At 37.0% G+C, this 15,809-nt stretch overlaps 1 protein-coding gene across 2 annotated transcripts in view; it reads right to left on the bottom strand.

Moving 5' to 3' along the window:
* Pter (phosphotriesterase related) overlaps window positions 1–15,809 on the bottom strand; it is a 61,053-nt gene that overhangs the window by 14,965 nt on the left and 30,279 nt on the right. The window contains exons 2-4 of one of the 2 annotated variants that reach the window (XM_078023363.1): window positions 13,738–13,861; window positions 11,697–12,170; window positions 10,159–10,424 (exon numbers count right to left, since the gene is read on the bottom strand). In XM_078023363.1, the coding sequence (XP_077879489.1) occupies window positions 10,159–10,424; window positions 11,697–12,128 (698 nt within the window). In that variant the 5' untranslated portion in view covers window positions 12,129–12,170; window positions 13,738–13,861. The remainder of the gene's footprint in view (window positions 1–10,158; window positions 10,425–11,696; window positions 12,171–13,737; window positions 13,862–15,809) is intronic. The other variant, XM_005325804.5, reaches the window with a different exon arrangement.

Consider the following 15,809-nt stretch of genomic DNA (forward strand, 5'->3'; position numbering starts at 1 on the left):
AACTGGTGAAATAATTATGACAAATAATAATGGTGTTACAGAAATGAAAAACTAAAGCATGGATCTTTTATGTGATCCACAGCCCAGTTATTCCAACTCCTAGTCTGATGCTCTTTGCTTTATGATGTACTGTGACTTGATGGTAGGCTGTCAGCCATTCTAATCTATGAATTCCTGGGTACCCAGAGGTTGGGTACCATGAAGGCAGCTCTGTTTTGTTCACTGAGCTAGTTAGGGCAAAGCATGAAACATATTCCCTGATAAACCTTTTATCTTTAATCAAATAATTTTTTTAAATTGGCACACAAATGCAACAATACTCTTACATATGACTGATTAATTTAAAAGTGAATTTCAATGGCTTGCCATTGTAAAAATTGTCTATCAAAAAAGTGATTCCAAAACTACTCTATTCTCCTCATCCTTGAATTTCTCAACTAAAAACCAGTGGATGTACAAATATACAGATAGAACCATACAAAATTCTTTATTCTTCTCCTTCATCTTTTTTAGCCATTTTCAACTGCAACTTAGAAGAATTACTAAGCTAGAAATATTCACCTAATAACTGAAATGAATTTTAAAATATTTTTGTGCAATTTTAAAGAAATTAATAAGTGGTTATAAGCTAATGCTTATAATCTAATTTACTCTAATCTAATAAAGTCAATATTGGCAGTTTCAAAACATGATTCATATGTTCTCCAACACTGCTAATGGCAGCTTCATTTAAAAGATTAACTCTGCAAATATTTATTTATTTATTTATCTATTTATTCATTTATATTTTTGTGGCGCTGGAGATTGGACCCATGCTAAGTTCTACCACTGAGCTAAATCAACAGTCCCTAAAAACTTTTTAATTGATGGATTTCACTTCACTTTATTTCAACTAATTAAAAGTAAATTTAATTAATTAAAAATAAATTTAAATGTCAGAAATGATATGTGATTTAAACATTGCCAATTATTCTTTTAAAAAATCATAATTTGTTACTTCAATTAAATATTTACCAAGAATTTTTCTTTCACTTAAATTCAATGATACATTCACACTAATGTACCAGCTTATGCCTATAGATAGATATGTAAATATTTTAAAGATTCACTTATGCTTTTTTATAGGATTTCTTTTGCATTAAGCCATTACTTTAAGGGAAGAGGACTTTCAATATTAGAGATTAACTGGGAATTAAAAAACAATAGAAAAGTAATTCAGACTGCCATTATCTATATTTTATCAAGTGTCTTCTGCCCACACTTTTCAGTTCTCTGATTGCTTAAGTCCATATTTGATGACATCATAGGAAGGAATGATGTCACACTTTCAATATTATGACTTAAGTGTAGGTTTAAGCAAAAGGAACAGATGGCTCCAAGAGAGAAAAACCCTTGCTTAAATTAGACCAAAACGAGAAGCTGGCTCCAAATTGCAAAATGTAATTAAAATGTTATTTTAAAATACATTTCACAGTTTATACATCCGAGGAAGAGCTTTTTACCATATGAACTTTCCAGCTGCCACAGAGCACAAAAGAGGTTGCATTTTTCCTGTAAGGCGCTACACAGTTCAGGGAATGACGGTATTGAAGAGAGTGAAGATAAATCTCATAGACATGGCAATCCTATTTGTTAAAATGTCACATTTCATGCGAATGGTGTCAGAGGCATGAAAAAATGCTTCAGAAAAAAAAAATTACTAGAGCCAGTTTTCAGTGGTAGAATGTACTGGGTAGAATCCACAGCCAGGGCTTTCTTTGCCCTGGCATTGGTAGAGCTGTTCAAATGTCTTAGTTAAAGAGTACAATTTGGGACACTCAGCAAATGTCAGTAACCATCATAACGTAATTGCATTTTCTTAATGTTGGGTGTTTCCTTTGTGAATGGCACATTATAATTATACATAATAGTGGGACTCATTATGCCTTATTCATATACGCACATAACATAATTTGGTCAATCTTGTTCCCCAGGATTTTCTCTTTCCTCTTCTCCCTCTCCATGATCCACTTGCTCTATTCTGCTAATCTCCCTTCTATTATTATTCAAATAGTGCATTATAATTTCATATGTGTACACACACACACATATATAGACAAGATTCATTGTGGTAGATTAATACATGCACGTAGCATAATTTGGTAGATTTCATTCCCTAGTACTTCCCATGTCCTCCCTTCCTCCCTCTCTCTGGATCTCCTTCCTATATTCTATTCATCTCCCTTCTACTTTCATAATTTTTTTAGAAATTCTTTCTCTCTCCTCTCTTTCTCTCTCTCTCTCTCTTGCTAGGCAATTGCATTAGTTAGGCACCTATTTATGTATATAAAGAAGTGTTGCTGTATTTCACTTTGTCAAATGTTTGCCTGGATTTATTTCTTCTCTCTGTCTCTGTCTCTTTATATAGGTCTCATATTGAGAGGAAATCTATAGTAAGTAATAACAGAAAGGGAAATTTACATAGCACTTTTAGGGTTAAAAATAATTTTTCTTAACCGCTTTGACATATGAGCAAACAGACTTTGGAGGCTTAGGTGACTTGCTGAAAGTCACATAGCAAGTAAATGCTAGTGTCATAACTTGTAACCAGGCAACCTGGCTCCAGTATCCTCTATTTCTCCATCATGCCTCATGGACATGAAATCTGTGTTGCATAAATGAAAGAATAACTGTACCCAGTGTCATCAAAAAATGTATTCAAGGTTTGTGTCAGTGGGTACTCTTTATACAATGATGTATATTTTATGTAAAATTTATCACCTGTATCCAAACACGTATGTGAATGGCCCTGTGGCACGTTTAAGAACATCTGGATTTTCTTAATTTAAAAAAAAAAACTTCCGTCACAGCAAAAACCGAGGATATGCACTTTTCTCAATGCACTTCATACATTATGTATATAATTATGCATATATATAATCCTAATATGAAACTGTTAACAATACAGAACCACATTCACAGGACTCTAAATGTAATAAACCATTCCATGTGGATAACATTCCAATTATTCTTTTTAAAAGTGCTAGTATACTCTTTAACTGTATAAAGATGTTTCATTCAATTTCCATTTGCCAAACATTTGCTTGGAATTGTTTTTGAATGACTTCACATTAATTCACTCGTATTTATTGAAATGAAAAAAAATGTACAGTTCCAAGGATACTGCATAATTATTTTGTGGCTTTTCAAAGACAACCTTAAGGTTAAAATTCACCACAATTATAATTAAATAATCATTTTGAAGGCAGAGAATGGGTCTTTTTTCTGGCTATAGCTCAGTGTCTAGTATATACATATGATAATTAGTCACTCATATGTTTGTTGAATGAATGAAGTGATATTCCCCTCTATTTAGTAAAAAGCATGAAAAAATGTTTCAAAATTGTATCATTTCAAGAGTTGGTTTGATTTGGCAGGAAAGATCAGAGGCAAAAAGAATAAAATGTGCTGTTGGCCCATTCTCTGAGTTTTCCCTTCTTGTCATCTTTCAGACTGCCACAGGTCAAATTTCTTTATCTTCCACAGGGAACAATTTTCAAAGAGAGTGATCTTCCTACACTTAATTTTTATGCACTTAATCAAACCCTGAGTCCTGGATTTCCATCAAATTCCTATGGTTGGTTAAATAGATAATCAAGAAAGAAAAAAAGATTCAGGTATAGCATCCATCTATTGCACTCCCAGAAGCTCAAAAGTTTAATCAGTACATAGTTCCACCAACCATGGATACCCGGCTTTCACTAGTCATGAAAGAATTTTGTTGTCATAAAAGCACCTACAGCTACTCTACTAGTGCATTAAGGTAAAAACCTAAAGATGAATGGCATACATATCAGAGAGGTGCTTGTTTAGTCACATATAGCCCATATATAGCAGAGGGGCTGCAGTCATTGTCCACCACTTGGAAATACAGATAGAGTTTTAACAGGTAGTAAAATCATTATAAATGATTAAATAGTGGAAAGCCTTGTGGATTAAAAGTCCAAACAAGATCACAATAGCTGTTGCTATTTTCCAATAAATGTTGACTTTGGGTGGCTGCATCTGTCAAGGGCAGCCCCCTGCAATGTCCCTGAGGGTTAAATTCACAGCAGTCAACTGGCTCTTCAACAGGCCCATGTTTCTTCAAGGGAACAGATGGTTAGGGGAGGGCCTGGACACAGGAGCAGATTTATCTTGTCAAGCTGTTATCTCCTGGTAAATGACCTTGAGCAGGTCACAAGTGGTCACATGACAACTATGTGGTTCAGAGGTCTCCTAAGGTGATGGCCATTCATTAACTCTTTCTTTTCAGTATAGCAACTGTCCCTTTTGAATAGCCATGTGGCAAGCTGTTGTTGTACTGTGTGTGTGTGTGTGTGTGTGTGTGTGTGTGTACACATGCTGTGTGAAGGCGTGAATCCCAATGAAGTTTTTATGGACCTTCAGAAATATTTAACTGTTTCACCTTTTGGACATACTGAAATATCTTATTTCATGTTCTGAAAAAAATTTGAAGTACAACTTTGAAACAGGAAAATAAACATTTTATAGGTGGTCAAGGCCAAGGGTCTGTCTTGCTGGAGAGCGCCAGTGTTCTGAGAGGGGCCGTGGGCGTAGAGCCTACTTACTGTTTCATAAACATAACAGCCTGTGGCTTCAGAACGTTCTCCTCTATATCTGGAAAGGCATGGTGGGAGAAAGGAAATGATTTCGTTTTGCTCTGGGTTTTGTTTAGAGGCCATGTTCTCCGGAGGATCTTCTTTTTGTCTATCCTCTGCATTTTGTTGCATGAAATGCATGCCTGTCTGTGAATTGTCCCCATTATAGAAAGCTGGAGTCCTGGGCCCTTTTGGTTCAGATCAGGTAGTGTGCATGGCCCCGCCGACCCCAGAGAGTGTGGGAAAGGGTGACCTCGACAAGCTGCAGCCTGCCAACTAGCTTGCTGTGAAGTCACTTTTGAGAGCATCTGCCTCCTAAATGTTTTTTCCTGTTTCTTCATTGGGTTTGTTTTCCCAAATGTACTAGTTTTTCTACAACTATTTCTGTGCTTGCTTTCCCACAGAAATGCTTCCATGTATTTCTTTTTCAGACATTGAGAACTCTAATAATCCATCAATAAAGGTGGAGAACGGGCAGCTGTTGTAGCAATGATCTCAGGATTTTCTAGAATGCTCTGAGTTTGTGTGATATCAGATCAATCATTCCACTCAATCCTGAGCCATCCAAGAGGGAAATATTGAAATTGCAACCAGTGGAAATAAGGTAACATACCTTTAAAAGAAAAAAATATGTGTACATTTCTATGTATATTCATGTCATTTATTTAATGTATGTACAGGTATGGTGTGCACATATATGTATGTCCTAGGAAATGAACACTTGTACTTTATACATTGTTTGATTTTATGAGCCAGGAAATATTACTGTGGTAGGAGCTAAGGTTTATTTCACAATTTACTATGATAGCTTATTTTCTATTTATGCCAAGCATAATTTTCTAACTCATATATACTTCCAATTGTAAATAGATAGGGAGAATAAAATTCTTCTTTAAGAAGCATCTTGAGCCAGTTTCAAGCAGTATGGCAGACTAAACATTCACAGAAAACCTTTCCAGCAGAGTACATATAAAATACTAAATAAAATTGAAGAGAAAAACACCCATATTTTTAAATGATTGGTTGAGTGATTGAGAAGTTAAGACTTGCTCAGGAGGTAAGAACAACGGGAAAGATGATCAAGTGTGGACCAAAGCGAGATCTAGCATTGCTTTAGGGGTTATTAATGAGTCACATGAGACAGAGTTGGCACTAAACAGGGAAGGAGATCAAAGTGCAGATACACACAGGGAGCTGCCCTTCACCCAAAGACAGCACCTTGTGGATGAACTAGATAAAAGCTTGGCGCGAAGATCTCTGTGTAGAGATTATAGGTCTTTCTCAGTCTGTCTTCTGGTGAAAGGGAGGGAGGCAGAGTGGATGGTTGGGGGACTCTCTTCAGAATCCATAACCACAGAGGCAGGGGGTGTAGGGGGGTGCCATACGCCTGTAATACCAGTGGCTTGGGAGGCTGAGGCAGGAGGATTAGGAGTTTAAAGCCAGCATTAGCAAAAGCAAGGTGCTAAGCAACTCAGTGAGACCTTGACTCTAAATAAAATACAAAATAGGCCTGGGGATGTGGATCAGTGGTCTAATGTCCCTGAGTTCAATCCTTGGTACCACCTCCCCTGCCCCGCACCCCTCCCCCCAAAAGAGAATCCATAACCACAAAGCACTCACCAAGCTCCAAGCTCAGGGATTCAAATCAGCACATGAGTCTAAATCCCTCAAGTAAAAAATTGAGTTTAAAACATTGCAAAAATCTTTGTGTGACTCCAGTTCTTTGAGACAGTAGGGCAGTCAGATTCATAGAGATGGAACATAGAATGATACTTGCCACAGGATGTGGCAGGGAATCTACTTCATGCAATGGAACCGTCTGCCCACTGCACAATGTTTAAGATGGTTAATTTTGTGTCATGTATATTTTACCAAAATTTTAAAAATTTCAAATTTCTTTAAATTTAGTTTAAAGCAGTCTCAGCTTGGTCAAGCCTCCTAATTGCCTTCCACAAACAATCAAAATGAACAGCCATGAAACCAGCCACAAGAAGAAGAAAGAAACACAACCAACCCACTTCTCATAATTTCCACAGAATCTGAGCGTGCTGATAAGAAAAAACATTCTGGCATGCAAGGAAATAATCTTAAATGAATGACTCCAGAAGAACAAACACACTTTATAGTTTGCCATAGTGATTACAGTAGTTTAAAAAGATAGAAATCAGAGTTATCAATTATAAGCTAAATATTGGATGTTAAATATTTTTAAAGATTTAATTGAAAACATGTTGGAATAACAAATCAGCAAATGTAACCAAGCCGACTTGAAAAAGAACTAAGTAGAATTTAATGAGTAAAAGAAAAATTGTGTCTTAATCTCATGAACCAGATAGGGGAAGCAGTGGATTGATTCTGCTAGAAAGAAAATTAATAAATAGGAAGAAAGAACTGGAGAAATGACAGCTCAAAGATGCAAATGAATGGAAATATGAGAGAGATGTTAAAAGTTATGAAGGGTAGGTAAGAAAGTCTTACATCTAGATGCAAATAATAAAGAACATGTGAGTGAAGCAGTATTTGGAGAAACAATAAAAAAATACATCCTCATCTTCAGGAATTACAGGCAATACCAATTATACAATAAAAAGAAATTTGCACTGATTTTAGATCATGGCAAAAATGCAGAATACCAGAAAGGAGGATGTTGAAGGAAAAGACAGAGAACTTCAAAGGAAGAGCTAGTTTCAGCTCACTTATCAACAGGAACAATGTATGTCAGTTGAAAATGGAATATCTTTCAAGGGCTTACAAAATACCTTGTAAATGTAATTATTTATTTGCATTAACAAATTTTATGACGTCATCTATTGTGAACAAAAGAATAAGGACATTTTCAGATAAATGAAAGCTAAATATTATGACAGGCCTTCACTGAAAGAATATCAAATGAATGTACTTCAGGAAAAAAAGTAATTACAGAATGAAGACCTAAGATGCTTAGATGCAAGAAGGAACAGCGAGCAAAGAAAATAGCAAATAGAAAGATTAAGCTTGATAAACATGGACCATTTATATGCTTTATAATAGCAAAATAATGTCTAATCACTGGGCTTAAAACAATCAGGCCAACTCAACATCCTGGAAAAAAATAACATCTACCTTATATGGTTAATAGAATTGAGGATTCCATGGGTATTATATCATTAGAAAGAAGGGCAAAAATATTTATTAGATTTAAAATTTGATATAGACTAGAAATAGTGATTAGTAATTAGTAAGGACTAATGAGGGAAATAAGTAATAAAAAGAAATCAAGAAAGAATAACTAACTCTGAAAAAAAACCTAGAACAAGCCTATTAGTAAACAGTCTATGAAAATAGACAGATTTCTCCACTAAAAAGAGAAATAATGTGTGAATAGGTAAACACCAAACCAGCCACAGGTTCTGTATATAAGACACAACTAGAACATGAGGACTCTGAAATGTGGAAAGTGTGATATGAAGAAAAATGTAAGTGCAATGCTAACACAAAAATTTTTGCAATAACAAAATATTTGTGGTAGAATTTACATTAGTAGACAAAACAGCCTTTGAAGCATAAACCATCACTTGCATTACTAGATGTAAGACTGCTCAACATATTTTGATACAAGATTTAGAAAGACATAACAATTTGTGTGCCTACAACAATACACCTTCAAAATATGAAGTATGTACAAGAAGGAAACAAAAATCCATCATGAGAGACTTCAATATATTATTAGTAATCAGTAGATCAGTAATCAATAGATCAGAGTAAAAAAATCAGTAGGCATTCAGAATATTTGAGCAATTGGTTTTATTTATTTGTTTATTTAGAGATACTTCTCTCTGTTGCCCAGTCTAGTCTCAAATCCCTGGGCTCAAGCAATCTTTCCACCTCAGCCTCCTGAGTAGCTAGAACTACAGGAAATCAATATAGACGACCTGTCACTGTGCCCAGAAATACATTGTTTTAAATTCAAATGAAGCCACCCAAGATCTCACAACAAATGGTAAAGTTATGATTTAAAGGTCTCTCTGGGTCCAAGGATTCTAGTCTTTATTTTATGCCACATCACCTCTATGACCAGTATTTAGACTCACCCCACTGTTTTATGAGTACAACTAGAAGATTCCCGAAGATAGTCAAGTATGGATCTGGATACCAACCCAGTTGCCAGGAGTTCTACCTTTACCTAGCTGTTCCTCAGTTTCTCCATTTATTATTGGCTTCTCTGTTCTGCAACAATTATAACTTGTTTATTCTTTTCTGTACAATATTTTGCAATATTTCTATTAAGTGGAAGCATTTTATCAAGACATTCTGTAGGTCTGTTCATTTATTAAATATCAGAATGTCAGGACTGATGATCTGGATTTATCAATCTGTTAATATGGCTTTATTCCAAAATGCAAGATAGAACTAAATACAATATATTATTAGACTCCCTAATATTTGTTAATTTTTTAAAATAATCTAATCTACTCACTTAAGACTAGCCTTGGCAACACTATTAGGTTTGTTCATAAAATTAATGGTAGCCAACACCTGTTCATGTGGGCATTTGTTTGCTGGCCCCTATGCATCTAATATAGCATAAAAGGGTTTGAGTGGTGGATCCTCAAAATCACATAGACATAATCTAACCCTTGGAACCCCTGAAAGTGACCTTATTTGGGAAAATGATCTTTTTGGATATAATTAAGTTAAGGACTTTGACTATCTGAGTGGGCCCTGAGCAGATCATCTGGGTAGCCCATAAGTCTAATGACAAATGTCCTTAGAAATGACACACACAGAGGAGAGGGCCATGTGAAGAGAGAGGCAGAAACTACACCTGTGCAGATACAAGGTAAGGAACAGCCAGATTTACCAGACAATGGACAAAGCCAAGAAGGATTGTCTCCTGTCACCTTTGGGGGTCACATCAACACTTTGATTTTAGACTTCTGTCTTCAGAATAGTAAGAGATTAAATTTCTGTTATTTCAAGGTGCCTGGCGTCTTATAATTCATTAAAGCCACTATGAGAAACTAATACACTGTATTATCAGATACCACATTCACTAATCTTATGTTTTATAATTTCATTTTCCAAATCATATTCAAATCATAAATAGGTGTGCAAACATAAGCATTTATAGTAGTGGTTCTTCCCAAGGTAAAACCATTGAATTTCTCTCCCTTTATCTTTGTGGATATATTTATTATCCCAACTACTGACAAGCATCAGACGGGTAGAAACGGCAACTATTGTGATATCATACCGTAAGATAAAGAAATGAAGTAGACAGTGACATCTACTACGTAAAGCTATATATGATTAAGTAAGCTAAAAGAAAGACCCATGAACACTAATGCTGATACTATCTGAAACTGGGGTGGGGGACACAAAAATGGCAGGTTTGACTTTTATTTATGCTAGTTTGTAACACTTTATTAATACTATCTTTGAGTAGTAGTCCATTGATTTTATTACTGATGATTTTTAAATGTCAATTCTCCATTAATCATAGGGTGGTTTACACTAGTTTGTAAGATAGCCCACTTACCTATCAAGGTGGCCCATAACTGTTTTCGACATGTCTGCACCAGCTTCTTGCAATACTCGGATAATCTGAAATGGTGCACTTGAATTCCGTCCAGGATGGATTGTAACAGGACAGCCAAGCTGAGCCTGCGCGTGAGCTGTTGCCTGCAGAACCTTTCTTTCACTCTCTGTCAAAGGCCAGGAGCAACCAATTTCTCCAATAACGCCACACTTGATACTGGTTCCATCAGCTCCATGGAGAATTTCATTAATAAGGACATCAGTAAGCTAAGCAAGTGGGAGTGAACATGCTTTATTGATGGTGGAATTTATCAAAATAAATTCATCATAGGACATGAATGAATCCATTTATTCAGTCACGCATTCTTTTAAAAGCATATTCAATATTTATTCAATTAATATTGGCCAGTGAGAAAGGTATTTTGTTGGGCAAATAGCACGCACATTCAACAAGTTATTCTAAATTTAAGATTCAATAACATCCTACTGTGATTATTTCACAAGAAATTCACAGCTCGAGGAAGCAAAAGGAAAAAAAAAAGTGACTCTATGAGAGTACATTCAGTTGGAGAAAAATCTATAATTTAATCTGGAAGCAGCATCTATGAATGGCACTGAATATATGTTGACTGAATCAAGGAATTCTTTATTTCTCTCTCTTATTCAGTACTGTCAGCACACAATACCAATATGACACATTTTAGTTCACATGTATATTAATGTGTAAGAGTGGTTTGTCAGACATAATCCCTGTCTTCAACTTAGTCTTTAAATAATATAAGTATATTAAAAATAAAATTCTAATTAGAAAATAATACAGATGAATATTTCAAATACAAGTAATTTTAAATTTTCAGTGATCCTTTGTAAAAACTTCAAATGCACATGTAATGAAAGACACACATGAATATTACCTATTGGCATAAACACATGTAAACAGACTTGTGTGCATTTAGAAAGAGCCCAAACGTGTGCAAAAAAAGCTTTGCCGCATATTTGCAGCTATTTTTTCATGAAAGATTTTCTTCCTTCTGCCCATTCTTGCTTAAGATCATATTATGACAAGAACAGGAGAATGGATTTTCTCCCACCCCTCCTGTTTTGTAAAAAGAGAAGGAAACATATTTGCAAAAGTGCCAAGTCTCTGCCTGCCAAGTTTCACCCTACAGTGAATTTTCATTGCTGGTTATTACAAAATCCAGGGGGAAAAAAAATCAAGGTTGCATAACTGAAGCTTATAAGGGAAAAGTGAGGTTTACAAATAGATTGTGGTGCCGCTGCTGAGGACTGATATGGTAAACTTAAATCTAAGCATTAATAGGAACAGTTTCTTAATGACTAAAGCATTAAGATGTCCTTCTTCTAAACTTTTTCTTTATGAAATAAAAGGTTATTAATTAAAGGCTCAATTGGCAGATGCCTTTGCTAGTTAGCAAATTTTTGCTGCATGCCCACTACTTCTGAGTCAATGGCATATCCAAGGTTTGGGCTATTCTTAATTGAAACACAAACACTGTCAAAGAGCTTAATGCTTTTTACCTGCTCCACTGACATGGCTCTGGTCTCTGCAGAGTGAGTTGCATCCACATAAAATCCAGCTCCAGCTATGATGTGGACTCCAGTCTGTTCGGCAAGCCGCTTCAACGTCTGCACGTCTCTGCTAATCCCGGTGGTCGTGTTCTCTACCACGGCCCCTCCACCTTTAGCTTTAAAATACAACAATTCTTCCTTTATGGCTTCTGTCTCCTGATTCAGCTGAAGGTTCTCTTTATGGGAATAAGGATTATTCTGAATCCAAAATAAATTCTTCATCATGATCGGTTCCTTAGAGATAGCTTCATGGCAGGGAGAAGGTGGGCAGAAAGAGCAATCGAAGGTCATTGTCAAATGTTCATGGGTCAGAGTGCGGCCCAGTTTGCTTGGTTCCACAAGGCCCAAAACAGTTTGCACTTTCCCACTTAAGGAAGACATTTCTGATGGTACCACCAGGAGATGCTCTGAAAGGATTGTCTCCTGGGAGGGGGGGAGAAAAAAAACCAATAACCAGAAAACTTAACACACATGTACCCATAGGGAGTAGGGGGCTGTGAACATATACCCATGTGAAAAAGAGAATCAACCTCACTCATCATCCTGCCAAAGTCAGAGTCCACCCCTGTGCAGCTCTGAGCACCATGAGAGGTATCACGCGTCCCCTCCACTTCCACTGAAACTTTGCCTCTGTTTGATTTAGTCCCAACTTCAACTCTTGGAAATATTTCTTGATATTCAACACACATTATTTTTTTATTTTCTTGGTACTGGGGATTGAACCCAGAGGAGTTTTACCACTGAGCCACACCTCCAGCCCTTTTAATATTTTATTTAAAGACAGGATCTTGCTGAGTTGCTTGGGGCCTCACTAAGTTGCTGAGGCTGGCTTTGAACTGTCGATTCCTCCTGCTTCAGCCTCCCAAGCCCCTGGGACTACAGAAGTGTGCCGCCACATCTGACTCACATTTGTTTTTTAACCGAATTAAATTTCATTAGTTATAGTTATGCATTTTTGGATAATCCAACAATAATCATTTTAAAAAATCTTCATGGCTGGATAGTGCAGGTCATGTGTCTAGCCTCCAGGAGGCCTTAGGTTCAATTCCCAGCACTGCAAACACAAAATCAAAACAAACAGCAACAAAAACCCCACAACTCTTCGTAATCAATAGTTTGCATCAAAACCAGCCATCTGTCAGTACTGTTTCATCAGTTTTCAGCTAAAGTTAAGTGTGCTGAAGCTACCAATTATTTTATTGTTCATTTGCAATCTACGTGAACAAACTTCTGTTGAAGGTCCAGTAAGCACCAGAAATTGGAGCAATAAAGAAACATAAGATGAGACCGCTAGCCTGCGTGGTTTCAGAGAGGATGTCCCCAGAACAGCCGAGGGGAGAGGGAAAGTACACCTGGGTTTAATCATGAGATCCCTCTACCTGCGGTGGCTTATTGTCTAGGGCATACAGAAAGAAACACTTCAAAAATACTTAAAAGCAAAAAAATTTTTTTGTCATAACGAAAGCAACTGTGATGCCATTGATACTGAAACTGGGTGTCCTAAAAAAGAGCACAGACCTCTTTATCCTCTTACATCCTTCCATTTTTACACAAATTAAGTATTCACCAAGTTTCTATCAGTGACAGCATGAATCCCAGTTCCAGCACTTTCCTGTTAAAAGTACATTTCCTAAGGGAAGGGACAGGGCTGGCAAATAAAAAGGTGCTGCGGAAAGTGGTGCCTCCAGACACCCACGTGGCCAAGAGCAAAACCACTGCGAGAAAGGATGTTCCATGCCGAGCACCAGCCAGACACGTTCAGAGGATGGTGGAAAAAATTGACTGGGAACTGAGAGGAGAGTGTTTTTGAAAGCTCTGAAACTGTTCATACGCAAGGAAATCTGAAATCATTATTTTTCCCCACCACCCTTTGAAGGCCTTGTTTGATGTTCTGAGCACCTGTTTTCTGATCAGCAAATGAGAATAACAATGTGAATTTCATAGTTTGTCCTAAGAATTAAGTGAGATGAGATAATCCAGGTAGAAATACCTGTCGAAGTGTTTGGAGAACAGCCCATGCCAACAAATCCCAGCTCTTTCCTCTGGGTCTAAGAACTAGTTTGCATTTCTTGGGTTGTTTCTTTTCACAAGAAGAGGTTGATGATTTGGGGGAACTGTGGAAAAATTGTAATCGGTATAGAGTGCATACAGAGACAAGGTGAAAACACAGTTCGAGGTCAGGGAAGGAGGGTTATAAAGTTATAGGTCAGTTTACTTACAGTCACTGAAATTATCTTGAACATAGATGTTTGAGCTATATTGGTATCCATGGAAGTACCTGATTTAGACATTGTTTTTTTTTTTTTTTTTTTTTTTTTACCAGGGATCAAACTCAAGGGTGCTCAATCACTGAGCCACATCCCTAGCCCTTTCAATTTTCTGAGATAGGGTCTTACTAACTAAATTGCTTCAGGCCTTGCTGAGTTGCTGAGGCTGGCCTTGAACTTTTGATTCTTCTTCCTCAGACTCCCAAGCCACTGGGATCACAGGTGTGCACCACTGCACCCAATCTGACTTAGACATTCTGATAGAGCACTTAGGAACTTGTGACTAATGTGTCCACTAAGTCCTGTTTGATGGTGCTCCTCTACAAGCCAAGCCTCTAATAGCCAGGCCATTCACGTGGTGGCCACTGATGACATCTAGGCAAGTACTGTTCAATGACTCCTTGTTATCAGGAGCAATGAGCATGCCTTTTATTCCTTCAGTGGATTACATCATAGCACCACTAATGATAGATCCAATCCTCCAAAATGGATTAATTTGTTGTTTTTTTCCTTCTGGCTGTTGGTGTCACATATGTGTTTCAGAGAGCCACAGAGGGGTTGAAATTAGGATCAACTGATAAAACATCCCCATTTTTACTAGAAAAGTACCAAACTGCATATTTAATTGATGTATATTTGAAAGAGCAATGTGGTTACATTTCAAGCTCACAAGCTGTGAGTCTTTGTGAAAAACAAAATCACTTAAGAAATGTCATCCCTTCTGGGAACCTCCTCTAATGCTCTCAGACAGAGCTTGTTAGTTGGCTCCTCCTATGATCATACACAATGTAACACACGCTCAAAGGATAAAGGAAGATTAAAGAACAAACTGGCCAACATTGCTTCAAGTCAGAGTGTGTCTGCGAATGGGATAAAGTACACACCTAGAATTCATGATTCCTGTGCACCAGGAGAGCCCTTTTCTGCTTGTATTTAGCCTGGAAGTTGCTCTCTTTTTAACAAATGGGTCTGTGGCTGTTCAGGACCTTCCACCACAGAGATGAGTTCACAGAACCAGGAGGGAACTCATGAATGATGAGAGCAGCAGTGCACAGCTGTGCAGACAGGAGTGACCACCAACAAGAAAGGGAGACTTTGGGCATATTCCCCAGCATCTCTGGGAAGCTTTGGTATTGCACATAACTATGCTAGTGGGAACAGGGATAGCTGGAGCTGTCAAGATGTAACCAAAAGCTTGGTTGCACTTCAAATGTGAAAGATGAACCATCTGGAAGACAGAGGATAGTTGGAAATTTCTATTACAACTTGACCTAAGATAATAACCCTTCTAATCCTGATGATTCTAGAATAAAAAATTTAAAAAAACATATTAAAACAAAAAGGACAGGAGGAGGAGAATCAGAGAACCTAACAGTACAACTATTATAACACAATTTTAAGCCAATTAGTAGAATTTGACTGTTTGACAATTAGTAGAATTTGACTGTTTCAAAAGTATATGTGTAATCCCAACTTTTATGAAATATGTAGAAAAGTTAGTTGCCTAATTGCTGAAGATTCAGCAGGAGGGGGAACTTTGGAGAAAATTTTAGTTTTAGCTTCACAGAGATTTGGCCACAGTTATTGCAAAACTGGGCCATCAGGCTTAAGATTGGTCTGTATAGTTAGCTTGAATGTGCATTTCAGTTGCATTTCACATTGAAGAGGGGAGGACTTTCAGAACTCGGCATACTTGATATGTTAGATTTCTTTTAAATGCAATACTTCATATATATCTTCCACTCAATTTTGTAGACAATGTTCTTCTCCTGCTCATGTCTCTGCTGCAGTGGCC

This window comes from Ictidomys tridecemlineatus, chromosome 10 (genome assembly GCF_052094955.1).
Source record: "Ictidomys tridecemlineatus isolate mIctTri1 chromosome 10, mIctTri1.hap1, whole genome shotgun sequence".
In the NCBI taxonomy this organism is placed as follows: Eukaryota; Metazoa; Chordata; class Mammalia; order Rodentia; family Sciuridae; genus Ictidomys; species Ictidomys tridecemlineatus.